The sequence below is a fragment of the Tricharina praecox genome (assembly GCF_024521635.1).
Source record: "Tricharina praecox strain CBS 144465 chromosome Unknown BZA05scaffold_2, whole genome shotgun sequence".
Taxonomy (NCBI): domain Eukaryota; kingdom Fungi; phylum Ascomycota; class Pezizomycetes; order Pezizales; family Pyronemataceae; genus Tricharina; species Tricharina praecox.
The window spans coordinates 1,094,997-1,122,754 of NW_026250404.1; the positions used below are offsets into that span (position 1 = coordinate 1,094,997).

At 54.1% G+C, this 27,758-nt stretch overlaps 5 protein-coding genes across 5 annotated transcripts; 2 read left to right on the forward strand and 3 right to left on the reverse strand.

Annotated features, from left to right (window-relative positions):
• Positions 1 to 362: 362 nt before the first annotated feature.
• BZA05DRAFT_384787 (uncharacterized protein) lies at positions 363 to 731 on the reverse strand. The gene has a single exon (XM_051482351.1). It carries the CDS (start codon positions 717 to 719, stop codon positions 378 to 380), a length of 342 nt encoding a protein of 113 aa, XP_051343530.1. The 5' UTR covers positions 720 to 731; the 3' UTR covers positions 363 to 377.
• Positions 732 to 5,370: 4,639 nt separating this feature from the next.
• Positions 5,371 to 5,777, reverse strand: BZA05DRAFT_384795 (uncharacterized protein). Its single transcript, XM_051482352.1, has one exon. It carries the CDS (start codon positions 5,759 to 5,761, stop codon positions 5,432 to 5,434), a length of 330 nt encoding a protein of 109 aa, XP_051343531.1. The 5' UTR covers positions 5,762 to 5,777; the 3' UTR covers positions 5,371 to 5,431.
• A 6,298-nt stretch (positions 5,778 to 12,075) lies between these two features.
• Positions 12,076 to 14,555, reverse strand: BZA05DRAFT_384804 (fungal-specific transcription factor domain-containing protein). The gene is made up of 4 exons (XM_051482353.1): positions 14,317 to 14,555; positions 14,206 to 14,231; positions 13,441 to 14,137; positions 12,076 to 13,389 (listed from the first exon to the last, which is right to left on the reverse strand). The coding sequence occupies exons 1-4, from the start codon at positions 14,366 to 14,368 to the stop codon at positions 12,173 to 12,175; spliced, it is 1,992 nt and encodes a 663-aa protein (XP_051343532.1). The 5' UTR covers positions 14,369 to 14,555; the 3' UTR covers positions 12,076 to 12,172.
• A 2,672-nt stretch (positions 14,556 to 17,227) lies between these two features.
• Positions 17,228 to 19,465, forward strand: BZA05DRAFT_330901 (acyl transferase/acyl hydrolase/lysophospholipase; the record flags this gene model as incomplete). The annotated part of the gene is made up of 3 exons (XM_051480559.1): positions 17,228 to 17,597; positions 17,673 to 18,715; positions 18,836 to 19,465. 3 exons carry the CDS (start codon positions 17,228 to 17,230, stop codon positions 19,463 to 19,465), a joined length of 2,043 nt encoding a protein of 680 aa, XP_051343533.1.
• Positions 19,466 to 24,219: 4,754 nt separating this feature from the next.
• Positions 24,220 to 25,890, forward strand: BZA05DRAFT_441092 (uncharacterized protein; the record flags this gene model as incomplete). Its single annotated transcript, XM_051486644.1, has 2 exons — positions 24,220 to 24,560; positions 25,824 to 25,890. 2 exons carry the CDS (start codon positions 24,220 to 24,222, stop codon positions 25,888 to 25,890), a joined length of 408 nt encoding a protein of 135 aa, XP_051343534.1.
• Between the last annotated feature and the right edge of the window lie 1,868 nt (positions 25,891 to 27,758).

Genomic DNA, 27,758 nt, shown 5'->3' on the forward strand with positions numbered 1-27,758 from the left:
AGCGATCGAATCGATGCGTTGAATTCGTTTAAACGGTTTCCGGGGTTTTTGGACGAGCCAAGATTGCCAATTAACTTAGGGGCGTTTGGATGCACCTAGGCTTCGTTCGCGAAACAAGCTTGCCGCCGTCGAACGCGCTGGAAGGAGAAGAAGAAAGGAAGGAGAAGAAGAAGACGGAGAAGGCGGTGGAGAAGGAGAAGGGGCGGGGAAGGGTGTGGGGGGTGGGGTGGTGGTGGATGGTGGTGGTGGTACCGGGTGGTGGTGATGACCGTGCCAAGGCCACTGGTGGTGACACAAAGTCGCCCCCGGTCTCTTCCTCCTCCTCCTCGTCCTCATCCTCCCCTCCTATGTTCACTCTCGCAATCATGCCTTCCACTCTAGAGCATGTACGCACCGCTCGTTCGGAAAGGCTCGCGCGAATTACTTCTAGTGCTCCTATGCATCTCTCTCCCTCTCCCTTCTCTATCCCTCTCTCTGCTGCGTGACCGAAGAGACCGGATGACGGGAGTGGCAGCAGAGTTGGCGGGTGAATGTCTGCATACATACTCTGCATAATCTGCATACTCTACTCGTACATGCTCTACGGCAAGCATGCACCTCCGAGAAGAAGAGGGATGGATGGCACCCTGTGGCCTGTGGTTTGGCATATATCGTTCCTGACTAGCAGCCACCACCACCACCACCACCACCACCACCGTACGTGCTAGTATAGAGTACATAGAACATCGACAAGTTCTTCTCCAAGTTCTCTCATCACTTTGGCCGGACGAGAATAGAAGGAGCAGATCTCAGCTCCTCTAGCTCGGCGCCCCCCCAGCCAATCTAGAAGGCGGGGTCCAGCATCCGGACCTGGAGTGTGGCTGGCTGGCTCTGCACGCCATCTGAGGTAGAGTGGTGTAGGTATAGGTACTCAGGTACCTGGGTAACTACTATCTAACTAACCAAGTACTTGGTGGAGTAGGTACTATCGGCGCTATACTATACCATACTATATACAAGCTGGTTTCAGGGGGGAAGGGAGGAGGGGGGACGATCAACCCCGCTCCAGCTTCGCCTGTTCTCACCCGTTTCAAGCAGCGGAGGGCGGGCGCGCTCGAACGACGACGACAACTCTGCTGCACCCGCAGAGGGCTCGCATGTGTATTCGCGGCCCACGAAGATTTCCCGGTTCGCTCGATTATTTGCTTCTGCAGCGATATATGCTCATCGGAGAGCCCCCGACCCTCTCCCCTCCCCGACCCCCTTTGCCGCATCAGATTCAGGTTGAGCTTCCCGATGCCTTCCCACTCGCAGTTCGAGCCACCGTCCGCCAACCACCTGCAAACCATCCAACGGGTTGCGCGAATACATACCGGCTCACTTACATACATACGTGCTTGCTTGGGGGCGTAGTCCTGGATCAACGAGTCGGACTGCATTAGCTCGTCTGCCGTCAGAAGCCACAATATTATCCCTCAGGCCATCCTCCCAAATGGCAAGAGAGGGAGAGGGAGGGAGGGAGATGGAGAGAGAGGGGAGGGAGGGAGGTTGTGACAAGTGTGCGCGCGTCTAGAGCACCGTATACCTACCCTAGGTGGGTTGGCTCTCAGGAACAGGTGTTTGCAGCGCCCCCGCCCCGCCCTCCATCCCCCATCCCCCCAGGGTCTTGAACTGTCAATGGTGGAGTGTGAGGTGGAGTGAAGAGGTGGAGTCTGAGGGGTGCGGTTGATTGATCTGCTGCGCGAAAAAAACGTGGAAGTCAAGCGACCTAGACTTGCATACCTTCCTACCTACATACCGTTCCTGAAGGTTGCATGACACTCTACCGACGCAGTCATCACGGTGACGATATCTGCCGCTGCAAAAGGGAATCGCCATGGCCGCGCGCATTGGAAATGGAGAGTGTTCAGGTGGCGTGTGGTGTGTGGTGTGTGTGTGGTACTGGGCGGGTGGGTGGCGGGTAGAGCACCACGGTAAGTAGTGTACATACACTACAGTCTACATACTGCAGGCCACCGCGATTCCGTCGAAGGATATATATATTGCTCCTACATACAGACATGAGGGGGGGCAGATACTTACAGACTTCTTAGTTACTTTGAAAACGCGGGGAAGGTGGTCATACAATCAATTCGACGTTACAGATACAGAGCTGCAGAAAATCCGAGAAATCGAATTCCACAACAGCCATCGATGCGCCCACGCCCGGCCAAGGCGACACGAGCATCATCCGGGAGCTTCATGGCGGGGGAGGGCGGGGAAAGGTGGAGGGAAGGGCTCGTCTCCCTCCACCAGCGAATCCCGAGCTTTGCGGAGAAGTGCGGAAGCGGCTACTTCCGCGCTCTCGCTGCGGAAATGTTATCTAGAACTTGAGTACGTACTTGCTTACTTGGAGTGTAGAGCTTATGAAGGTAAGTACACACCTCCTACGCCGCATACCTAAGAACTTGGTAACCATTTACTCATGAACACGGACAGGCACTCAACTGCACCGACTCTCTCGCCTGAGACAGAGAGAATAGATTTGTCGTTGCATACCGCCTTATCATACTACGACCTCTCTCGCCTGAGACCTCTGGAAGCGATTGTTTGTGGAACAAGTCGACTGATAGTTATGCCGCCGGACCCATCCCGTCCCATCTCACCTGCACTTGCGGTAGAGTACCTATGTGAGCGTCGCGTTTGCCACCGCACCGACGCCCGACGAATACTCCACACACCGTATGCAATGCAAGTGGCCAACCTTCTAGAAGAGTAAAGGAAGACGCCCCCGGACACACCCGCATGCATACAGACCTACTCTACATAAGCTGCATGCGAGGGGGGGGCTTGCAGGAAATGCATCATGACGGTAGACGCCGAGATTGAAGCTGGGGTCTTGAGCAGTTAGCGAAGGGCATGTATGTGGGTATGTAGGTAAGTTCTATGTACTTACCCACATAGCTAAAGCACTCGATGTATGTATGAATGTGGTTGTGTACAGGATGGTTATGCCGGTAGAAGACGCTCAGCTAACTATGGTAGGTATCTCGCAGGGCACTCATGGGGGCGGCGGCGAGTGATCGGATGGTTGTTGCGGTTGACAGGTTGCTCGATGCTACATAGGACCGCCATCATCCAACTACCGTACATGAGGAGTACTTCTAGGAGTTACGGACCGCAATGCTGTGCTGAGACACACATAAACCTCAGACGGAACGTGCCAGACAGCCAGCTGTGAAGAGCCGATATTATCTCACTTTTTTTTCTTTTTCTTTTTTCTTCCTTTTTTTCTCTTCTTTTTTTCGCTTTCTTTCTTGCACGCCGCCACCACCATCGCCACCACCACCACCGGCCATAGCTTTAAGCTTACGACTTACCGTACGTGGCGGGACCAGGGTGGACATGGTTACTGATGTACCAGTACATACCAGTTTGAAGTCACCGGTCCTCGCTATGGGCTTTCTTCGTGGTTACTACCGTACCTATAGTAGAGTACGAGTACATCTCTGCTATCCGGACCACATACGCCTCCCTCCCTCCCTCCCTCCTCCTCCTCCTCTCCCCCACCCCCAACGAAAAGGAATCCGTGTAAGCCCTCACCTTTTGCTTTTCTTTTTTTTCTTTTCTTTTCTCGTTTTTCGTTTACTTTTTCTTTTCTTTTCTTTTCTCGTTTTTCGTTTACTTTTTCTTTTCTTTTCTTTTCTTTTCTTTGCTTTGCTTTGATATGCTTAGATTTGCTTTGCTTCGAATCGCTTTGCTCAGATTTGCGTTGCTTAGATTTGCTTTGCTTTGCTTTGCTTTGCTGTGTGCTTTTTCCGCTCATCTTTCTCCCGGGCCGCTGCAAGCTACTGGTTAGTACGGAGAAAGCTTGTGATATCTACTCTAGATAACAGTGCCGGGAATCATCATCATCATCATCACCATCATCATCATCACCATCATCATCATCATCACCATCATCATCTGTCATCACCATCAGCAGCATCATCATCATCATTGCCATCATTCCGTCCTGAAAGCTTTCCCGTCGACTCGGAGCTGCTTACCTATGTACTTACCTAAGTACCTACCTCCTACTTACCTACTCTACACCTCCAGAGTCCAAGTATCGTATGATATGTACCGTAGCAGCGGGCGCCGGGCCCTTGGGGCTGAAAATGCTTTCTCCTTCTGGAATCCGGAGTACATAGTAGTAGTATATAGCAGTATCATAGGTACTGCATAGTAGTACATAATAGTTAGTAGTGGTAGTACATAATAGTAGTACGGTAGTACATACTACATACCATATCATAGCAGCAGCAGCAGCGACAACAATAGCAGCAATACCTATCAGCATATAGTACTCTACCATGCTGCAGGTCCATCATCGGCCTTCCTCCAGGCTCCTCCAAGCTCCTCCAAGCTCCTCCACGCACTGCTCCATCCACTGAACTGATTAGAGCCGTATTGGCGAGGGATTTTTTTTCTTTCGGAATTGCTTAGTGAGGTTGTGCGCCAGTGGTCGTGCGCCAGTGGTCGTGTACCAGGCGTCGTGTGGTATCGGTACACCGTACCGGTATCGGTATGCAACCGGTATGTACTATAGGTACATATGCAACTGGTTTGGCGCAGCACGGTCGTCGTATGTATGTAGACAGTATGTAGACACAAGGCTCGCGGGACGACTGTCACTTGACTATATGTAGGATGTCGGGACCTACGCATACGCATACGTTGAAGGTCCAGAGCGGGCGCCGGGAGAGGGGGAACGTGGGCGTGGGCGGTCGGGGCTGTGGGTGTAAGTGTACGGTGTTCGGTGTTCAGCTGTTCAGTGCACTACATACTAGTACGAGTCACGGCTAGTAGGTACGCATGTAGATAATGATACGAGGTCACGGGATGGGTGATACGGTACGGTTCCGGTAGAGCTGTGTGACGTTTCAACGGAACTACGGAACTACCTACGGAACTACGGAAATATGGGGAATCGCCGGTGAGCAGTGTCTGCTTTGTACGACGGGATGGACGGGATGGCCGGGACGGATGGGATGGGAGACTCTTGCTTACGAAGGTGGGAGCCGAGCACGGCGATGTCCGTTGGATCACCCCCTAACCCCTCTATCAGGACTCCCAGACTTCGGCGGAGTCCCCGCACTCGGAATTACCGATTGGAGTGGAGGTCTCGATACGAACGATGATTGCCGCCCTCATGCTCTTGGGCAGTGTGCAGTGTGCTTCGGGTCACTCTCCCACAGGACAGGTTGCATATTGCATATTGCATATCTCAAGAATGGTCATGCACCTCATCCTCCTTTGGCACCCCACGAGCCTTCAATATGCCAAAGTGCCTACTACTACTGGTAGCACATACATGTGTGCATACGGTACATACACGCCTGTAGTCCCAAGTTATGCAGTTACCGGCTTCTCCAGCCAAGTGCTTACTCCTGGCGGCCTTCACCGGTTTCTATCACCACGGTCACCACGGTCACCGCCACAACCACCACCACCACCACCATCTCTCGAAGCCGGCTTTCCCATCCAGCACTCCGAAATAACTCCCCCTCCCCCCATATCCCATATCCAATATCCCGTATCCGCCCAGGTATGTATGTTGACGTTGTTTGCACCTTCTCCCACTCGCCGTACATACTCTATGTACCCCCCCAACTAAGAGATCTGCAGTGGTGAAACCCCCGCCTTCGGGGAGCATTAGGCTAGGTATATAGTAGTAGGTCGTTACCCCATCCCCGGACAGCAAAACAAACCAAAAAAATCCGACGTGCCAGGCTACATACATCTCTAGATTGCCTGGCATCGTCCAGGGCTGTGGTTACTCTGTACTCTATTCCATCCTGTCTATATCTAAGAGAGCATCTACATACCTAATTGTATGTAGAGTACCGTTCCGGTTCTTGTGAACCGTCGGGCGGCTCCGGTTCGCAACTCCAACTGTCCAACCATCCAACCATCCAACCATCCAACCATCCAACCATCCAACCATCCGACCAACCCCCCCGCCGCACCTCCCCTGCCACACTTCAACCTTGGCCGTGACGGAAAACTGCGGTATGTATGCGGTCTGCGAGTGACCATCCTTTAGCCGTACATAAAAGATGAAGAATAGGAATGCCTCCCTCACCCCCCCTCACCCCCACTATATGTCTTCTTCTTCCTCTTACATCGCCGTGCATGTTTCTGGAACATTGTATTCCTTCGCTGGCGGGGGGGAGGGTTCCTCAATGCAGGAACGTTGGGTACCTTGTCTTGCATGTGTTCCTAGTAGAAGTCTTCTCCCCCTCCTTCACCTCCTCCTTCACCCCCCATCCCTCATCCCCGTCCCCTCCCTCGCCCCGGTCTGCTGTTCTTCCTGTCGTGCGGTTTATGGCTCACGCACGCACGGCAAGGTGGGGGCCCTGGGGGGCCAATAAACATCGCGTTTCGGCCGGCCCCCAAAACTGTACCGTACCACTTACAGGGCGTTCAGAGTGGTCAAGGTAGATTAGAGTACTCTACTATTCTAGAAGCACGTCCGACACTCTTACTAACGGCGATCAGTTACTCGGTACTACCTAGTAGTAGTAGTTGGTAGAGTAAGGTACATACCATGCATCCGCACGGCAGAGTACCTAGGGAGTCTGTCGGTCAGCCTTCACGACGGGAGGATGCGGCATCATATGTATGTTCACAGTTGCTTGCTTCCGTCCGTCCAGCGGTGAGAGCACGCATTGGCGTTTCCGCAAATAGCAGCGGATAATCCTGGGGGCGTTCTGGGTAGAGCCTTGTTGTTGTTGGCACATGGAAAACGCCGAGGAGACGATAGACGCAGGATGTAGTGTATATCCGCTTTAGGCGTGTCCCCTCGGTTTCACCGTACGGGAAGGGGGGAGGGTTTCCAGAATAGATCGTTCCCTGGTTGGAAATACCGGTACCGTTCAGGACTGGTCGTCGAATAAGTACCGTACCGGATATTGTTGACGAGTGCGAGGGCTCGGAAAAGCAAAGCTCTTGCGCTGACAGCATGAGATATTTATTTTCTTCTGCACAGCCAAGGGGCGCACAGCTACCGGTATCTATCGGGATATGTATGATGCCCTGTTTCACGCGTTAGTTAGATTTCAGTGCTATGTACCGTGTACCGCTGCTCAGTGCTCAGTGCTCATACCCGTCATCGGCGTCGACTCTACTATAGTTCTGATCCGATCTGCTCTGATCTGCTCTGTTCTGATCTTGCAAGTCCCCAAGGCTTGCGGTAGCTAAGTACCAACTTAGATGTACTGGTCGACCAAGGAAAACCTCCCGAGCCGACGCCGAACCTCCAGCAAATACTAACGAATGTGAAATTCAGGATGGCAGCGGTTGAGCATACCAGCATTCCGAGACGCCACTAGGTAGTTCGTCCCGATAACCCGAATTAGGACGTGAGCCATGATTCATCTCGTCTTTTCGACACGGTGCTGGCCGCAAGCAAGCACAAAGCACATGCTCGATGGCACGGTGTGATCACGTTCAGATCGTGGGCCTATTGCCCGCAAGGCACTATCGGGTGCCATCGGGGCACTCCTGAGTTTCGTAACAAGCCCGAGGGAGATACGGTACATAGATTGAAGGGACGGATCGAGCGAATGGCATGTGAGCAGTGAGCACCACACGGTCAGGAGGTAGCGTCTGGACTCTGGACTTGTGTACCAATCGGCATCGTGATACAACGCTGTCGTGTGCAATCGAATGGAATGGCGCAGCCGAAGCTCGAGGTCGATGTGACCGTACAAAAACTAATCATGAGTGAACGGTCAGAAGTTAGAACTAGTATCGAAAGCTCTCCACTCCCCCCCCCCATTACCCTCACACACATGACCAGCCCTGTACATACCGTCACAAAGGATTTCAACTCCAAGGCCGGGGTATATAGTTGAATTCTAACCACACTAGATATGTACGTATTAGTAGCTTCTATCTGGCGATCATAATGGGGGAGGGGGGGCAGAAATCCTCCGGGTGGGCCGCCAGGTGCGCACTAGGTCCGAGAAAAGGCACTCGTTCGCTCGCTACCTATACGGGTTTGCGAGGGCTCTTTCGCTAATGCCTCTCCAGGCCGGGAAACAGGCCGAGAGAAGGAGAACGCACAAGGAGAGAGAGAGGAGATAGAAGTTGATCGTCTACTGGTATTCTGTAGATGATGATCGAGAAAGAAGAAGAAGAAGACGAAGACGAAGAAGAAGAAGACGAAGAAGAAGACGACCCTGCAATGGCCGCCAACGCTGATTCCCACCAACGTTGGTGCCCACTACTAACCACATTGGTTTTCTCCCGCAGACCGGAGTCCTCCTTCATCTTCTCCTCCCGCCGACAGCTCCTCCACCACTTCCTCCTCCCGCCGACAGCTCCTTCTTCACTTCCTCCTCTCGCCAACAGCTCCTTCTTCACTTCCTCCTCTCGCCAACAGCTCCTTCTTCACTTCCTCCTCTCGCCAACAGCTCCTTCTTCACTTCCTCCTCTCGCCAACAGCTCCTTCTTCACTTCCTCCTCTCGCCAACAGCTCCTTCTTCACTTCCTCCTCTCGCCAACAGCTCCTCCTTCGCTTCCTCCTCTCGCCAACAGCTCCTTCTTCACTTCCTCCTCTCACCGATAGCTCCTCTATCGCTCCGCCACAACGGTATTACACTCACTGACAGGAACCCGCGGGTGCCGCATAGATTGTGCAGCGCGCCTCCGGTCGAGCACTTACACTGACCACTGGGTCACCGACAACTATCCACTCGGCGCAGCCTCACAGGAACGACTACCTACGTACATCCTCTGAACTCCGAGTCCCACTTCTTCGCACCACCGTACGTGCGTAGATCGCCGGTTGGTACCGTATCAATATGGTGTTTCATCACGTCACCGACGCCTCCTCCCCCACATCATCATCTCCCCCCGCCCCCGTCCCCCAAAGTTACGAAGGCACAATGAGGACAAGTGGGAGGAAGTATGCAGGAACTAGTGGGGGGACGGACCGCAAAAACAAAACAAAGCAAAATTCTTGCCATATTGCGCACAACAACAACACCAACACGGTCATGCTGCATCCTGCAGCAGCAGTCATTTTCACCGGAGCAACCGCCGCCTGATCTCTTGCCATACATACCGGCAGTAGTGGTGCTCTGCCGATTCAAAGTCGCTCTCTCTCCTGCCGATTCGTCCCCTACCACACCACACACACAGACACAGACTGCTTGTCGGATCGGAAATACAAACCATGCGGGAACCTGTCGGACAGCCGGACTTTCTATGCAGAGTACGTCCCATGACAGTTGCATGCCCCCCCACTCACGCAGCCTCCCCCCACAGGATCGAACTGTTACTGAACGTCTGGACGAAACCTCGGGAAACGGCCCAATTGGATACATACGACTCGCGAGTAAAATAACAAAGAACTCGATGACCAATGCGTGTCTGTGTCTCAGACCGAGGGACCCCAGAGGCCCGTCCCGAAGCCATAGGTTGCCCGAGGCCAACAGGCAGACAGTACTATATTGCATTTCCTCACACTTTCCGTGCCCATCAGCATCGACAGCAAGGCCAGCCGAGCCACCAACCATGCAGAACAATATCCCATGGCCGTGTGGAGAAAAACTCTTCTGTGATACATTGGTACGTAGGTACATATGATGCCTACATGCATACTGCCATACATAACTACGCCCCGTACCTACATAGACCGCCAGCCGCGTGTGTCACCAGCCAACCATGTCCATCCCACCCGGCGCCCCTCCGTCCGTTCGTTCGTCCCGAGAATTTCCTCAAGAACCCCCGAATGACCATTTCTCTGATTTTTTTTTGCACATATGTATAATGTACGTACATGCACGGTTCCGCATCGCATGCACAGCACAGCCATTCCGCCGTCCACCTGGATCTGGCCAGGGGGAGCTCAAGAGGAGAATCTACTCTACATACATACGTGACATGATACGTCGTGATCGAGAGTTTTTTTTTTCTTCTTCTTTTCTTTTTGGGGCCAGACAACAGCCGAGATCTCACCGTGTCCAATCCACCCCGCCGAGATTTCACCGAACAGTGTCTACGGTAATCGCCGAAGGAAAGAGAGAGCGAAAGGGTGGGGGGACTTGCATCTTGGACCGGCACCGGCGTCCAGCCCACAAAGCGAGATCTTCGACTAACTGTGCTAGAGTCTAGAGTCCAGACCGCTGGCTGGCTGGCTGGCCGGTCGCTTCGTCTGACTGGCCTGAAATTCTCACGGACGTTGCCCGAAGGCATCCGGTACTCTCCTCTACTCTACTCTACTATAGCTGGCGCACAGAAAAGCGCACTGGTTCGGACCATCTCGGGAGTATGTAGGTGTGTAGATCTAGATTTTCAACACATTACCGGTATCTGGCGGGAACAGAGACGGAGACGGTGTCGTGCTGTGTATGTGTACCATACACACGCGGTCACTCGATTCGATGTCCCTAAGTGCCCACCCGGGGGACGGCGTTGATTATTGTACGGTAGGCTCTAGAGTAGGTTGAGCAGGGGTCGGGTAGGGGGAGGGGAGGGGGGAGGGAGAAGGGGGGAGGGTGCGGCTCGTGCACTGCTTTACTGCTTCCCCGTGACGATGCACGCACGCATGCACGCACACGAAACTTGGGTACTTGGGTACTTTTTCTAGGTATCTATAGTAACGCCGATGATGCACCCACCACACCGCATCTCACAGGTATATAGTAGTAGACACAGTAGACATGGTGGACATATGCATATTGTGAGGGCTCCATTCGCATATCCTTGATATCTTCACCGTGGTGTCTCGCCGTCCTACTATAGACATAGCAGTTGGCCCGAGAGGCCGAGACTCGAGAGATGCCTACCTACATCCTATACCCACACAGTCCCGGATATGCATGCGGCGAGCGAAGTCACGGCCGAGAAACCACCGGCGTTACTTAGTACATAGTTACCGACGAAGCTGTGATCTTCACGCCGGCGTCGAGTAGGATCTGGGACCTGGGTGACACGCGATTCTGGGCCACGGATAGACACGCTGCAGCGCTTGCCAGCGAAGAGATCGCGGATCGTGAAGCGGTCCTTCTCCGAACCGTTTCTTCCCCAACCCGCTTCCAGAGTATCCGCTGCCAGTGCTGGCTCTTCCATTGCGGGGCATTTTCGCCTCCACAGTCGGCAGCGTAGGGCGTGTCACGTGATAGGTACCACCGAGTGATATACACTAATAGCTCCTCCCCTCGCTGACAGTTCCTCCTCTCGTTAATAGCTCCTCCATCACTTCCTCCTCTCGCTAACAGTTTCCCCTCCTCTTGCAGACATTTACCCCTCCCCTTGCAGGTAGTTCATCCAGCACTCGGCCACAACAGTGTGTTATCCGCGGCGAAGACAGTGTGCTAACCACACCGAAGACAGTTTTCTAACTATGGCGAATAAAGTATGGTATTCGCTCCACCCCAGCGTAGCACCGAGCTCAGGAATGGTATCCGAAGGGCACCGGTGGCCGGGTGCCTGGATTGGAACCGTATGCATACCGAATTATGTAGTCTACATAGAGTAGTGCTCCCACCGTCACGCCAAAACCAAAACCAAAACCAAAACCGTCACCACCCAGGCCCGGTGGGTGGCGCATCGCCTTGGCCGGAAACTTCAAACTTCAAACTCGTTACTTGATCTGGGTTCCTGGTTCCGGCACGGAGTAGCACTCGGTGCGTGAGTGATGTCCTGTGCAGGTCTGTAGTTGATGGCTGCGAGAACTGCTGCGAGAACTGGTGGATCAACGGTCTGTGAACTGTTTGAAAGACAGGTGGGGATGTGTTGGTGCTGTGGTTTGGGGAGAGGACTTGGGGGTGGATGGAGAGCTTGGGCGTGTAAACAAGGTACTTGTCAGACTCTGGTAACCGTATGGATGTACCTATTGGTGTGATGTTACCAACTATACCTTGTTTACTGTGTTTAGTACAATCTGAGCAGAAAGTGCTGTAGGTTCTGCAAAAAGACTTAGGTAGTGTATTTGCAGTATACTAGGTAGGTGTATACCACTTCATGACCGGACATGGACATCATCTCGCGACCATCGATGGAAGGACCAGAGGCAATAGACAATCGCTAAAGGGCCAAGCAGTAACGTAACAGACTATATACGGCAGCAGTATTCAATTCCATATATATGTGCCCCCCCACCAGCCCACCAGCCCACCGGTCGATCCGAGAACGAATGCACGCACGCAAAATACAAATTCTACCCCCTCCCCCTCGAAAAAAACCCATCGACCAACTCGACCATGCCACTGACCAGCACCGAAAACAACACGCGCATCTGCGGACACTGCTCCGGCGCCCACTCCACCTCCTGTACACATCTACTGATACTCCTTAGCAATTCGACGTCGCCCTCGTCGTCGTCGCCTTCGCGCTCGCCATTATCCCTATCGCGCTCGCCCTCCGTAGGCTTGCACACCAGGCCGGAGAACAGCACCCACGTAGCCCCGGTGAGAATCAGCAGGCCAACACGATTCGGCAATCTCGCTGGCCCGAAGTCCGGGCTCCCGAGCATATCCCTCATCGCGGCCGCCTCGCATCGCGCCCATTGCTTCAGCTTCAACCCATCGTCATCCGATTCGCTTCCGATGCCGACATCGGCATCGGTGTCGCTGCTGGACGGTAGTCGGCACACCGACATCAGCGCGCAAAAGTAGTTCCAGCGTACGCGGACCAGGCACGCCATGGCCTCCCAGCTCCCGCCCTCTGCTGCCACCCCTTCCAGTACTTGTCTCAATGGAAGCCTGACGTCATCGGAGCGCTGCAGCCACTGATCGAGCTCCAGCTGCAGCGCCTCGACGACGGGTGGTGGCGCCGGCGCAGCCGCATATAGCAGGCGGAGAACGCGGGCCATGACCCAAGTCAGCTCAACGCGTTGACCGAACCGGGTACTTGGCGGAGGTAGTGGTACGTCGACATCGCGCTCGGCGATGCTGCTCATCTGGCCCGAGCGCAATGATAGCTCTTTATCCATGCAGAAAAGAACCCACCACGCGTTGACACGCTCTTCGCACGTCAACTCGTCGGTGATGCGGAGACGACGAGGATCCCGGTGGAGACCCAATTGTGCCGCGATTGATGCCGCGATGCCGAGTACCGCGAACATAGGCTTGGAGTCGTCGCCTTCTTGCAGGTATAGCGCCATCCCCACCAGAGCTTGTACCGTAGGGATGGATGGTATGTTGGAAAAGAGAAATTCGGGTAGTGAACGGGAGGTGAGGTTGTAGTAGTGGAATGCGGCATCATAATGGATAGATCTCGACGGTAATGTTTTCGCGAGATGTTGCGCGCCCAAGGCAAGGACGATTGTATTACTAGCGGACCATGTGCGGTGATTGCGGAGGTGCGCAGGTGTTGGATTGGTGAAGAGGTGCTCGGAAAATAATGGAGTGACGGAATTGACATGCGTAAAGTACTCTACTCTCGTTTGTCAACCATACAAATTTATTGGGCGCGGGTGCGACAAACCATGGATATACATGGCTCGCAGCTCGGGCGTCTCCACGAAGCCGGAGCTCCTCTGCAACGCCGTCGTTAACGGAATACCCAGCCCGAATGAACACCCCTCCGGGCCGCTATAAGATAAGCAGGCAGCCTGAGCCCGCTCCAAGAGTGCTGAGAAAGATGTATTTCCAAGCTTCGCGTCGATCCAGTTCATGCCCGATTTGGAAATAAACGAGAACGGGCTCGACGCGCCGATGTAAACATTGCTTATGGGAAGCGTGACCATTCCGACTCTGCCCTCAAATCTGGGCGACGATGCCGAGGATTCTGGTGACACTGCAGCCGCTCGGGGTGTCGGAGATAGTGCTTCTTCCTGAAGGCCCGACGCGGCCATCGGTGCGGGGAGGATCCGGGCGTCCAATAGCTCGGACTTGTTCTCGCTGTCGCCATCGCCATCACTGTCGCCGCTTGCACTGCTGCTCTCGTTGCGTCGGTGGCGAATGAGGCTCTCTTGCGCCAGACCGCCGAGTTTCAGGTTCTTGTAGACGGCAGCTTCGATGCGACATAGACGCTCGTCAAGGTCTTCGGTACGGTGCGTGAGGATCTCGGTTGTTCGGCGCGGGGCGGCGGTGGTGGTCTTGCTCCGCTTCGGCGTGTAGACACAGGGCAGGCCTTTGGCTGCGCAGTGCTGACAACCGGCAATCCGGCCGTCGCATTTCTTCTACTGACGCGAGCAAGGTTAACGCGGGGAATGCCAGGAGACTATTGTAAGTGGGATCGAGAACATACTTTGCGCCTACGGCAGGCATCACAAGCTACCGAAATAAGTGTCAAGAGTCGAAATCGAAGCGGGGTGGGGGTTTAGTTTAGAGGGAGGGGAAGACCACGTTCGCGACTTACCAGTGAAGTGGGTGTATTCGTCCTGAGCCTCAAAGTTCTGGACTGTTGCCATTTTAGTTTGCTAGTTGGCGTTTGGGGGGGCGTGGTGCGATTTCGGACAAGCCGTTGGGGCAAGTGGGAGACTTGGACGAAGTCTTGGAATCTTGGAAGCTGCTCGAGCAGGAAAAGAAAGCAAAGTGGTGGGCGGAGAGCGAGAGTCAGAGTGATGGCTCGATTGTTGCGCTACCACTCAAATAAGGGGTGGTAGAAGCGAGAATGCAGACTGCGTGCTTGTGCATCATAGGCAAAATGGGTAGCAAGCAGCACTTGTGGGGTGAGTCGGCCACAAGGGTCCGCAAAACCCAAATTTCACACCGATTAGGCAATTATGGCCACTTTTCTCTTTCCATCGTGCTTGATATTTCTCGACGGAGTGCACGAGAAGCTTCTCGTAGAACAGCCCTGTACGCCGTTTGGGATAATGGCCGGATCATGGCAGTCGGTCGGGCCGCTTTTCGTGGTGGCGGCCAAGTCGGTCTCGCCAGGTTTTTTTGTTTAATTGCCTGCGACCGTGAGAAGTCGTATCATGAGACCGGCCCAGTGATACTTTGTGAGGTACATAACCATATGTGCTTGATACCTTACCAGGATGACCCGAGAATATAGCCCATATTTCGAATGTATTTTCTTTCCTCGTCTCTATATCCAACGGCCCGCCATAACACAGGTGGATTCGATGTTAGTGGTCGGACTTCATAGTATAGTGACATACATGACCGGTAAGTTACGGTATGATGCAATTAAGTGGTCCACTGAATGGCATATCTTGTGTTCCGCGTTTTTCTCGTGGTCGGAGGTCGGAAACTGCCCTCGAGGATCTTTTGGAGTCAGAACCCTTTTCAAAGCTTCTGGTGAAGTACTATGTACGTATCGCACGAACCTTCTGTAAGGCAAAGAAGCAGTACGCCATACTACGGGGCTATCAGGAGGAGGTTTATGGCACTAGGAAGGCATTCATCTTGTCTGTCATCACTAGATGAGAGACTCAAGCTGGACTGTTGAGGCCCATCGCGGAGGATAAGGAAACGTTTCAACTCCATGTAAACGATTGCAACGCTGATATTCCGGAAGACGTTGGCGATTATATTCCCAATGCAGGCCTTTAGGTCCGTCCAGACGATGTTCCATACCTCGTCAGCGGCATTTCTGAGCCCCTCATGTCTTACATCCATTTCAACATCAGAAGTTTAGACCGCAGTCACACTCGTTCGAGACCGATTGGCTGGCATTATCTTTCTCCAGAAATGCTGCTGAAAGTTGAGGAGTAAGTGAACGAAGAGGATCCTATTTGGTTTGACTATGTATTCTAATTGGCACGGAAGAGAGAGCATAATGAGGTTGGAAGAAGGTTTAAAACAGCGGCAACATCCATAGCTAGCCGTGTATTCGCTTGTATTTTGCTTTAGAATTTTACCGAAATGTACTGCAACGTAAGGAAGCTTACCGATGAGCGAACCGGCCGATCCCTATTTGGTGTGCTGATAATCACTCAGGATCACTCGTGGCCCGGCGTCCGGCGAGTCAGTCTGAGGATCCTCCCATCGACCATTCGCCATAACGGTGCGCAGTAGGGGATTTTATCTTCTAGACGGACCTAGAAGGTTGTTCCCTCTCTCATAATTACCGTGAACGTTTATACCGAGGTGCGGCGCCGGCTGAACTTGGTGGCTCCATGGTCCTCCCGGGAAAGCTATTGGTTGATACTTGTAGCCGGGACGTGGTTGAAAGGGATCGACGTGCACCGCCACGCTCTCTTCCATCCTTGCCATTCGGAACCGCATATCAACGACTATTGCTTGAGCTCCCGGAGTGCGTAGACAAGGTCCGCCTCGCCAGCAAGTAGTAGCCGGGAAGGCGTATAATTGGTGGCACTAAGTATGCAGCCGTAGGTACCACGCTTGCGTCCACCACAGGAACGGTATTCTTCAACCCAAGTGTCGAGGCTGTGTTCTCCTCCGAGAACGAGAACGAGAAGAACATCGAGCCATGCTTCCGCTTCCGCTATCCGAACCCGAACAGCATCTGAAGGTTCAGTTTAAGTCAAGCATTTGTCGCCGCCCTGGACATCAATGCGTCATCATTGGCGGTGGTGGACGGTTGGGGAAGCTCGGTGCACACTGCGCTCACAGAAGGTACTCTACTCCGACCTTGATCTAAGGACTCGATTTACGAGATTCCCGATTCACGCACAGCCAAGTAGCCACTGATAGGCGCTTTAACAAAACATGACAGGCTAGGGTGAGCCTGCTGAGCCAGCCTCATGAACGTTAATGCAAAGTGGGCCACATGGCTCGAATATGTACCTACAGCCTTCGGTATTAGTCAACGCTCGTGGCATCAATAGTCAAGAAGTCCAACCTTCGCCTCATGAACGCAGGTGCGCCATTAAACACCCCATGTGCTGTCTCCAACTGCCAGCAACGAAGTCCTCGAGGTTGTCGCCCTCTTTTCGTTTCGCCTATTCTTTCATTTCGCCCATTCTTGACCGGCAGGCCCTGGTTTCTATTGGCAGAGTGTCCCACCCACATCCAATGATTAGACGCTGACTGTTCATTCACTTAACATCACTCGAAATCTTGGCGCCGCGGCGCGAGGGGATGGGCTAATCGTCATTGCTACCTCCCAGTCGCCTCCCAGTCGCCTCCATCTCTCTCCCCCCCAGCCTGCATATATACGCGGTAGTCCCCATTCACAACAACTCGGTCCTGCAGTGCCCTACAAAGATCGCCGCCTTTTCCCCAGACCACTACTTAACCTGCAAAAAGCCCTCCGGCCCCGGTCGCGACACCCCAACTACACACCAGCCACCGCATATTTACAACTTCAGGCTTCCTCCGCTTACCACGGCCGTCCGCAAATCAAACATAACCGCATGGAAGGCTACGACTATAATCCTTCGACCGGCACATATGTGCGCAACCCGCACTTCCGTCCTTCGCACCCTCCACCGCTACCGCCGAAGGAATATGACTCCGTGAAAGAGACCCAGACTGCGCCGGCCGAACTCGAAGCTTCGTTAAGCTCGGCGGGATCGTTCATCTCGGTCGACTCGCAGCAACCGAAGCGGCGCAAGGTGCGCGTCCTCTCGCTCGATGGCGGAGGCATCAGAGGGTACTCAACGCTCGTCATCTTGGGCGAGTTGATGCACCAGGTGTATGTGCAAGAGAACGGCGGCCGCGCGCCAAGGTCACCACAAGACCTGCCGCGTCCATGTGACTATTTTGATCTCATCGGCGGAAATGGTACATCTACCCATTCCAAGACTTTTAGTCAAGCCCCGTTCGCCCCCGCCAAGCGCGACAGGCTAACATGATCAGGAACTGGTGGTTTGATCGCGCTGATGCTCGGGCGCATGCGCATGGACGTTGAGTCCTGCAAGTCTTACTACGTCTCTTTAACGCGCTTCGTCTTCATCACCGACAAGACCATCCTGGGAATGCCCTATGGCAAGACGTTGTTCAAAGCGTCGCGGCTTGAAGAGGCAATCAAGCATTGTGTGCGCGAGTCGACACGCTTCGATTCCGAAAAGATCGTCCCGCACTCCCCGCCGCCGGCAGAACCCACGTCACCGCAGTCATTGGTGCACCGGCGTACCGATTCTTGGCGCCGTCGGCGAAGCGAGAGCGCCGGTCAGAGTGAAGAGCGAGGGAGGACTGGACGGCCGCGAAGGAATGTCGGTAATCCTGATGCGCCGTTGTACGATACGCGCGAGGGTGCATGCAAGACTTTTGTCACGGCAATGCTGGAAGGTAGCAGGAAGGGTGCTCCGCCAGTTCTGCTGCGATCCTATCCGTCGCCGGCGGAGAGCATGCCCTCCTATCGCACTACAATATGGCAGGCTGGCCGTGCTACCTGTGCCACCGCCGCAGCGTTCAAGAGCGTCACAATCGACCACCTCACCTTTCTGGATGAAGGCAACGGCATGTACAACCCAGCCTTCCAAGTTCTGGACGAAGCACATATCCATGAGTTTCCCGACTGTGATATCGCTGTCTTTGTCTCTGTCGGCACGGGCAAGCGGCAGAAGTCGAACAACACCCGAGAAGAGAAACGCGATTGGTGGGAGGGTGTCGCATTCGAGGGTTTTGCGGAGGCGAAGCGCAGATTGATCCGTCGTATCGACGATTGCGAGCGCGTGCACCGTGAGCTGGTCGATGGCGATGATGGCGGGCGGCCGAAGCTGGCGCAAGGCGGTGTATCTACCCAGGATTACTACCGCTTCAATGTGGAGGTGGGCGTGGGCGAGTTCGGCATGAACGAGTGGAACCGATTGTCGGAGGTGGCCACGGGCACTCGGCGCTATCTCACCCAGCGGGAGACGTCGAAACTGGTGAAGGAGTGTGCCGGCAAACTGGTCTCCGTAGAACGGGGCTGTGTCGATGACGGTACCAAGATCAAATTCCGTCCTTCGAAGGCTGGCGACATCGGAACTAGCGCGGGCGTGGTGCCTGTGAATTACCCGCGGTACACCGAATCGCAGAGGCACCCAAAAAACCCAAAGCAGCAGTCGCCACAGGTACAGCAGCCGCAGACGCAGCAGCCACAGGTGCAGCCACAGGTGCAGCAGCAACCTCCACCACAAATACAATCGCAGCAGCAGCAGCCACCGCCGCAGCGGCGACCTTCACATCCCCCACCACAACATCCCCCTCCCCAACGCCCTCCACAACCACCGGCTCAGCAGCAGCACGCCCCACACCCGCAGCCGCAACACCCAAGCCAGCGCCCCAATGCGAACGTCAAAGTTGCGCCCCAACTCCAGCACATCATCATGCCGGATGAGAAGAGCTACCGGCAAACCCCGCCGGTAGCGTCCAATCCGTACGCACCGCCACCGCCGCCGCCGCCGCCACAGGTACCCGAGCAGCCGCTCGCTCCTCCGCCCAAGCCGCAGAAGGTCGGAAAAGTGCTCGTCGCCTCCAAGACGCCCGAGCCGAGCGGATACTATGCCGACGACACGCCGAACCCCGAGATCCGCCTCACCAGCCCCTCCACCGTCGCCGGCGGCTCCGACGACGAGGAGGATATGTACAAGGGCTACGGACGCAGACGGAGACGGAAGAGTAGAAGCCGCAGCCGCAGCCACAGCTTGGGCGGGATCGATGAGTAAAGTAACGACGTTTGCGGAATTGTTTTTTTTGTTTTTTGTTTTTTTGTTTGGTTTGGTTTCATTTCATTGGCGAGAGACAGAGATGATGATGGACAGTTGTGGTGTTTGGGAGTTTGCTTCGATATACCCAGATGTTGTGTTGGCGATGATGATGTAGTGGAACTTACTTACTTTACCTGTGCTTGGAACTGGGAACTTGGAACTTGGAACTTGGATGAACGGACTAATTTTGAACGGTTGAACTTACTTACGGTACTTGCTTGCTGGATTTGTTTCTTGCTGCTGCTGCTGCTTTCTTATACTTATACGCACTTATAATCGCGCGTGCGAGTACCTACCTGCGCGCGTACGGCTTGCTGAATTCATGTGCTTACGGTGGTTTGAACTTTGGTGCAGTTGCGTTGCGTTCGGTAAATGAGGCTACCAACCAGCGAGGAGAATCTGCGGGAGGGGGGAAGGGGGAGGGCGCTGGTTTTACTGCTTTACGTAGAGTACTGGTAGAATTCAATACAATGATTGTTACGAGACATGTATCTGCAATGGTTTCGTTATGTGGGAGTGAAGTGCGATTTCGACGGGAATGGCGCCGATAGAGGTGAATGGAGTCGGCAGAGGTGAATGAGGCAGACAGAGGTGAATGGGGTCGGCAGAGGTGAATGGAGTCGGCAGAGGTGAACGGAGTCGGCAGAGGTAGCGCATCCACGGCACCGTCCTCGAATTACCTATGCTAGGTAGTCTTGGTACATTATCACGAGCTTTGCACTTGGCCAATGGCCATGCCAGGAGACATTTGAAAGGCATTCTTTTCGCTGCTCACTTTGCTACATACGCCCTTCTTTTCTTGAGAGAACACGTTCTAGGTACCTGCTTCACTTCTCGAGAAGTTTTTTTTTCTGGTTTCTTCATTATCTCGTACGACCTATACAGAACATGGCAACATGTGCACCCCTCAGTCCGTCTATAGTCCTTCACTAAAAACAATAGGCCTTCACTAAAAAACAAGCCTCGAGCGCTCAAAATCGGGTGATACCATGTGACGTACTCACAACAAGTCACTCGAGTTTCAAGTTCATGGCTGAGCGATTCATTCCGTCGCCTTTACAGCACTCCGGGCTCTCCAAACACTCTTATTTCTCTAACGTATTTGTGCTGGTTCAGACCGTGTTCCAAATTCCAACTTCATCACCATATAGAGACCTATATATAGTATTTACCCCAGGTATCCCAGCTCCGCGCAACCCCAGTTTTTATCCTCAGTACACATGATACGTGAAGAAAGATACCTAGGTATCGGGGATGACGCGGCCCTTAGACGCAGCAGTGACGACTCCATAGTCCGTCCAAGAGCGGGTTATAGATGTCGGGATATAGACGCGGTACTCTACGGTACGGTAGTTACCTGGGCATTGATACCTAGGCATTGATACCGAGAGTACCTATTATAGGGTGGTGCGCCTCCCGAGATATCCGAGCCAAAGTGCCAGCGCCAATGCCGAAGAGTGGCACACGGCCGGCGATTGAGTGCGTGCGTGATGTTCGCCGGAAAGTTCTTACGGCACATATCTCGCCTACACCGCGGGTTTTGGTGGTGCTGGTGGTGCTGGTGGTGCTGGTGGTGCTGGTGGGCTAGGGTTTGGGGTGTTAACATGAAACTGTAATCTACAAGTCGACTGGCGCACGCCGCATTGCTACAGGACTTTCGAGGATGTAAAGGCATTGCCATTGAATGATCGAATGATTGAATGATTGGATATTGGTATAACTGTCGCTTCTTAGGCTCAGTAATGGTATCATACTAGTAGCTGAGCACCTTGAAAACCCGTCTCGATCGAACCGCTCCGGTGCCCATTGCCCAACCGCCGCCGTCTTCGGCGTTCGCGGTACCTAAAGTCATCAGCCTAACATCCTGGCGCCGTGCCCGCCCCCGCGGCCTGCATGCGTTAAACGCCCACCAGTCCCACTTTCCTCCATCCGTCGCTGTCTTGTCGCTAGGTGCATAAAGGTGCAAAAGAAGCATTTGTCCCATGACTCCCATCCAGGTGTTTCTGTTCACCCGGTCTTTGTGCACAATCGCGATGGGGGCCAAGTGTAAACACTGGGTGGAATTTCGCTTGTACCGAGCATTCTGCACGGCTCAGCAGAACTGCGCGGCATCATCACGAGAAGCGGGGCACTGCATTTTACTCTCAGCCCGAGTAGAGTGCTCCTTTAATCCGTGATCGTCGCGTAACTAGAGGCGTGGGGTAAAGTTACGCGGCGATGCTCGAGCGCGACAGGGCGTCGTTAGTTAGCGACATCTCCATGCACGCAGCGCGATAGAGTTGAGCAAACCGAAGTCTGGAGAACTCTCCAGGATTCTCTCTCTGTTGCGCTCTCTTGGTGTCTCTTGCTCTCTCTTGCTCTCTCTCTCTCTCTCCCTCTCTATCTCTCTATCTCTCTCTGTTGTTCGTTGCCATCGTGTCTCTCAACACAGCCCCATAGTTCAGCTCCACTTTCCGAGCGCGCAAATCGCACCGCAGCACTTCCCCTCCGAGGAGCGCCGGTCCGGCTGGTGCGACACAAGCGGATTGCGATCACCAATCCATGTCCCCCTGCATCCGTCCATCCATCCACCCGTCCAACTGCAGCCCTCGGCCACCGCACGTAAACAAGCCTCGTCGATAGAGTGCGCGTCACCCGGTGCGACAGTACTCGCAGATGGGCGACGAGGGCACAAACAATATATGAATGTGTGACCGCCCCTTTTCTCCTCTCTTTCTCTCTTTCTCTCTTTCCCTCTCTTTCTCCCACCGTCTCTCCCCAAGCTCATCGCGAGTCCCACGTCCCACCCTCTTTGCGACCACATTCGTTTCCGCTCTCGACTTCCGCCCGTCCATTCGTTCCCATTGCCTTAGAATCTCTACCGAGCGCTGTATTCCCGACTCTCACGCTCACTTCTCAATCCACACTACTACCACCACCACCCAAAAAGGCCGGAAAAAAACAACAATCGACAAGATGACAGACGACCTCCTCGTCAACACGCCCCTGACCACGTCCGACATCGTCTTCATGTCGGTGGGAGCGATCGGCGTGGCCGCGTGCGCGGTGTGGGCGCTGCATGGCTTCCTGACCAGAAGGAAGCAGCAGGATCTGTGGATCTAGGTGGTGGGCGTGTCGTGTAGGAGGAGGGCATGGAAAGGTGTGTGCATGGAGCCCATGAAGTGAGATGTGATGCTAATGGAATCTACTATAAGGGATACCTATTATCGTGAAGCGCAAGCGGAAGCGGAGCTACGAGGGAGAGACTCGCGAGTCGAGCGACGACGAGATTGATGCGCGAAAGAGACGCCGCGGGGCGACGAGCATGCAACGCGATGGGCGTCGTTTCGCTGGCTGTATATATTACACACATTACTTGAGGCGGCGGGTGTGTGACACCGGGATGGGAACATGCGGCGATCCGGTTTGGAGGGCGGCGTTGCGGTGCGGGTTGCGCGGTAGGTAGCGGGGGCGTTGGAATGCCGTGTCGGATTTTTAAAAAACACAAGTTACAAATTGATGGATGAGGAATACCCACTTCTCTCCCGTGCTTTGCAGTAATTTCGTGACTTGCAATTGCAGCCTGTATGTGCTATTTACGCCGTGCGGAACACTCAAAGATTGTGGCCAGGAGGATACGGTACCGTAGGGCATTGTACCACCCCAATGTCAAGACAAACTTCAGCCAACACGCCAGCAATCATTTTTATGTAGATATGTAGGCCGAAGCAATGTACTCCGCAGTCACATGTAAAGGAGGGGGCAGTAAATCACCAGAGAAGCTTATGCGTCCACGCCCAGACGGGGAGGTCTGTGGCCGTGTGCAAGCCCGCCCGCTAGCTACCTACGCACGGCCCGGATACAAGCTTTCGGGCCAAGGTGGTTCCGGAGCCAGCCCGCTCGGAGGCTGAAGTCGGTCGGTCGGCCCGAGTGAGAGTATCTATTGGAGGTACCTATTGGAGCTGTGCTGTGCTGCGAACATCATTCACGGCGTGATCATGGACACCTGGCGGTAGAGTAGAGTACTAGTAGAGAAGACGATTCGCGCGCGGCGCGTCTGGCCGATGAATCATGAGTGCATCACAGCGTGTGACTCGAGCCTTGCGATTCCACGGTTGAGGCCCGTCTGCAATATATCGGTCGAATCACCCGAGGATCCGTCCGGTCTTCCGGCGCCTCGCTTTTGTTGTGTGAATCTCGATCTCAAGCCTATCGGATTCGATGAATTTCCTCGGTTTCCATATCCCCCCCTCCAACTGCCAGTTTTCCATCCCTCACATTCTCACCCCTTCTCGAACGTCGAACGTCACCGTCACCAGATGACGTTTCTCCCTCCCTCCCCAGGCTGATATTCTCCCCTCCAGGGGGTTTTCTTGAGGATCCAAGGCACAGCACAGCGCCTTGGTTGAAAGCAATATATAGAGCACCCAGGTAACTGTACATCTTCCCTGCTTAGCGACCATGCCTATATTACCGGTACTGCCATAACGTCACTCGTCCTACCTACCTACCAGCCTACCTCCAACTACCTGTTCGCCATCCCGGCAACGAGAGCATCGCTGGAGACTGGATGCGTTCGGTGTTCATATAACCCACGCCGTTTTCCGCCGCCGCGGGAGGTGCTGGAGTTAATCGATATTCCCGTTGAAAGCTTGACTACGAAAAAGACTTCCCTCCTCCTCCCCAGAAGAACAACGACCGCACACACGCAAACACACACGAAACCCCGCAGCATGTCCGCCAAAACCGAAGAAAAGCCACGAGTCTCTGCCCCGGTCGCTGAAGAGGAGGAGGATGACTACTCCTCGTCGGACGAGGACTACTCCAGCGCCGACGACGACGACGACTACGAGGAAGAAGTACCACGGCAGCAGCAGCAGGCTCTCGCGCAGCGGCAGGGACAGCAGCAGGGCCAACAGCAACAACAGCCAGGCCAAGTCTCAGCGCCGCAGGCGCAAGCACCAGCGAAGGAGAAGGGCCACTCCGGCGCGCCCAGCGTAAGGCTGGACCTCAATATCGAACTCGAGGTTACCCTGAAGGCTAGGATTCATGGAGATTTGACGCTCGCGCTGTTGTATGTTGCTCTACTCCCCCCCCCCCCCCTCCCCCCAACGGCTGCGGTGGAGTTTTTGTTGCGCCGCAGGCCGTGTTGATACTTTGCTCCGTGCTACAGCAACTGAGACTGAGACTGATGCGACTTTCTTTTGCGCAGAACATAAGCCTGTTCGGTTCGGCCGGGCGGTCGGGTGGCAATGATGATGATGATGATGAGAAAACGAACGCGGGGTCCGGGATGGGGGAGGGGAGGGGGAGGGGTGGATAATGGGTTATCAATTTCCGTCGAGTTGTTTTTCTTGCTTTCTTGCTTTCTTGCTTTCCTTGGGGTTTCCTATGTATTCTTCTCTCCCTTTCGAGCGAGTTATCGAGCGTATTGTATCTTGTGTAATTTTTCTTCTTCTTCTTCTCGTCAGTGTGGGCATATCCTCGGTTCTGTAAGATAAAACATCGATATAGACGAATTACTACGTAGGGAGCGTCTTTTCTGTGCCTGGTGATGACTTCCTTGATCCAGCCGTGGATACCGGCCGTGGATAACGAGCGGCGACGAAGTTCCTTGTTACTCGAAACAGTCGTACACGGGGCCTGTAGTGATGTCATGGCATATACAGTAGTGACTATCCTCGATCATCGCCCATCGCCCATCCCCGGCCGCGGTCGGGTACGATATTTCCCGGGTGGCCATAATGATGAGGTATCCCCCCGGGAGGTGGCCGGGAATATCGGGTAAGATCCAGCATCCCTGCCGAGCGGCCGGGTCAATCGGCGGAGGCGAGTGATAAGCTGTGTTTGTGCTTTAAGGGATGACAAAAAAAACAAGTGATGTCTGGAATCGCAGTCAGCGCTAGATCTTGGGATCTCGACACTTAGAGGTGGAGGCAGAGGTAGTCGAGTGAATAGGAGTTGGCAGTGGGCATTCAGCCAACCGAGCAGTTTGAGCTGGTGCCGATCACGGACGAATTTGAGGAGGAAGGGGAAGGGCAGCGAGTGAGTGGGATATGTTCCTATCCTCAAATAGCTGCTGTCAGCGCTGATTAAGCCCCATAGGTACCCGATGGGAATCTCACAGGGTGAACGGCGCCGGCCGCAAAATAATGGCTCCTACATACGAGCGAGAACAGCAATTCAAGCCCGCCACTGATGTCGGAATGGCTCCTGCATACGAGTGAGAATAGCAATCCAGGTCGCTACCGATATCGGCTCGGCTCGGCTCGGCTTAGAATCATCATCCTCAAGCTGGATGTGAAGCCGGACGCAAACCGCTGCCGAACGCGCTCAGGGGAAAACCAAAGCTCGTCGCGGTGTGCGAGATCCAGTCTGCGCTCGGAGAGAATTCGGTCGAGTAGTGTATGGAAATCACGAGCGAGAATAGCACTCCAGGCCGCTACCGATGTTGGCTCGGCTTGGGATTCTTGAGCTGGATGTAAATTATTGCCGAATGATTACACGTGCCGGATTTTTCCAGTCGTCGCGGTGTACGAGATCCAGTCCGGGCTCGGAGAGGATTTGATCGAGCAGTGTATGGAAGCGTATGCTGTGTATGTTCGCGAGAATTCATGTGATCGAGAAGTTGGTTGTAACTTGTCGCCAAGGTGAAGTCCGCCGGAGCCTGGGGGGTTAAGCTTGGAACTTACAGTATCATACGAGCATCCAACGTACCTAATGACGAGACACGATATCACCTTTGAAAGAGGTTCGCATTTCGACTTAATTGTAGTTGCTGACACACGCAGGGCCACATGACATCACCAGCTTATCGATATCTCCCAGGTGCAAGATTTCGGGGGGATTTTTTGTTGAGCAGGCATCCGAATAAACGAACAAATGAGTGATCTGGTGTGATTCTTCCCATCTCCAGTCGTAAAGGTGTGTAGAAGAGTCGATTCAATCTCGAAGAAAGTTTGAATCGCACGTAGAGTAGTACTGAACGCTCTGTACGTAGTGGAACGACAAAAAGCTTGGAGTTCCAAGTGAGGAGATTCTTTGAGCGGATGAAACTCGTATGGTTCTGACATCTATTGTATGATATGTTACCGAATCGGTAGATTTATCAACGAAGAGATCCGTAACGACCCACAGAGAACAGAGTCTCGTCCAACACATCCTACCCACAGTGACAACAGCTCTCACCAGCGCATCGGTAACTACAAAACATTCACGCGGACATACCAACCCGTAACCCACCGTACTTCCCAATCCCGTGAAGAACCAAAAAGTCGAGTGCTACCATATGCATCGCTGCGTTTATGTTTTAGGCAGCCAGCTATAGTAGCGTACTCTGTCACAGGCCCACGAAAACGAGCATAAGCACAAGCACCCGGCGGAAGCCGTCGATCGAAGAAGCAGCCATGCCGCCGGTCTTGCTTTTGCCCTCGTTCATCCCGCCATCCCACCATCCCGCCATCCCGCCCTGCCATCCCACCCCATCCGGTCGGTTCCGAATCGTGGTACCTATGAGATTCTCCAGCCTCCAGCCTCCAGGCCCGTACCGTACGTATGATATGTACTCACGTTTCGCAAAAACGATACGAGTGCAAAGCCATTGCAGGCGGACGGCCGATCGATTCCGAAGCCACCTACTCTACACACATACTCTATTTATTCTCCGTGACTTCCTCATATGCCTCATGTGACAGACAGAGACAGAGACAGAGACAGAGATCGAGCGAGCGAGGGAGGGAGGGAGGGAGGGAGGGGGGTCCAGAACCATCTCCCGCCCCGCGGGTCTCGCCGCTCCGCCGCACCGCTGCGTGTGGCGGCGGCGATGGTGGCGGTGGTGGTGGCCACGCTGTCGCCCGCCCCCCCTCGGTCGAGTACAGGGTTCGGCGGTACCGGTATGCATCTGTGGAGATACGTGTTGTCATGGTCATGGACTCGTGGTGGAGGCGGTTGGGTTTCTCTCTCAATTTCTCGGAAGGGAGATCTCGTGGACGATTCCGAATCTCGTGTGTGAGTGTGTGTGAGCTATGCACGCTGCAGCGCGAACTCGGTTTTCAGCTGTGTTCTGCTGCGCAGCCTGCGCTAAGCAGACTCACACATAGATACCAGTAGGTAAGTAGAGTAGGTACCTTGGAACGCGGCGGCGGCGACGGGGCAAGAGAATACAGGATACAGAAGTGTATCGGATACTTGTTTATCACAGCATCGCTCCCGACTCGGGGAGGATGTCTGGCCGCTTGGAAATCACATTGCGAGGTCGCGGCATCAGTTGGCA

Excerpts from the sequence above, each read along its gene's own strand:
- BZA05DRAFT_384787 (XM_051482351.1), bottom strand. The coding sequence starts at position 719 with ATGTACTCTATACTAGCACGTACGGTGGTGGTGGTGGTGGTGGTGGTG.
- BZA05DRAFT_384795 (XM_051482352.1), bottom strand. The coding sequence starts at position 5,761 with ATGCCAGGCAATCTAGAGATGTATGTAGCCTGGCACGTCGGATTTTTT.
- BZA05DRAFT_384804 (XM_051482353.1), bottom strand. The coding sequence starts at position 14,368 with ATGGCAACAGTCCAGAACTTTGAGGCTCAGGACGAATACACCCACTTC. Across the intron at positions 14,232-14,316 it reads CGAATACACCCACTTCACTG|CTTGTGATGCCTGCCGTAGG; the intron begins GTAAGTCGCGAA and ends TTATTTCGGTAG. Across the intron at positions 14,138-14,205 it reads ATGCCTGCCGTAGGCGCAAA|AAGAAATGCGACGGCCGGAT; the intron begins GTATGTTCTCGA and ends TCGCGTCAGTAG.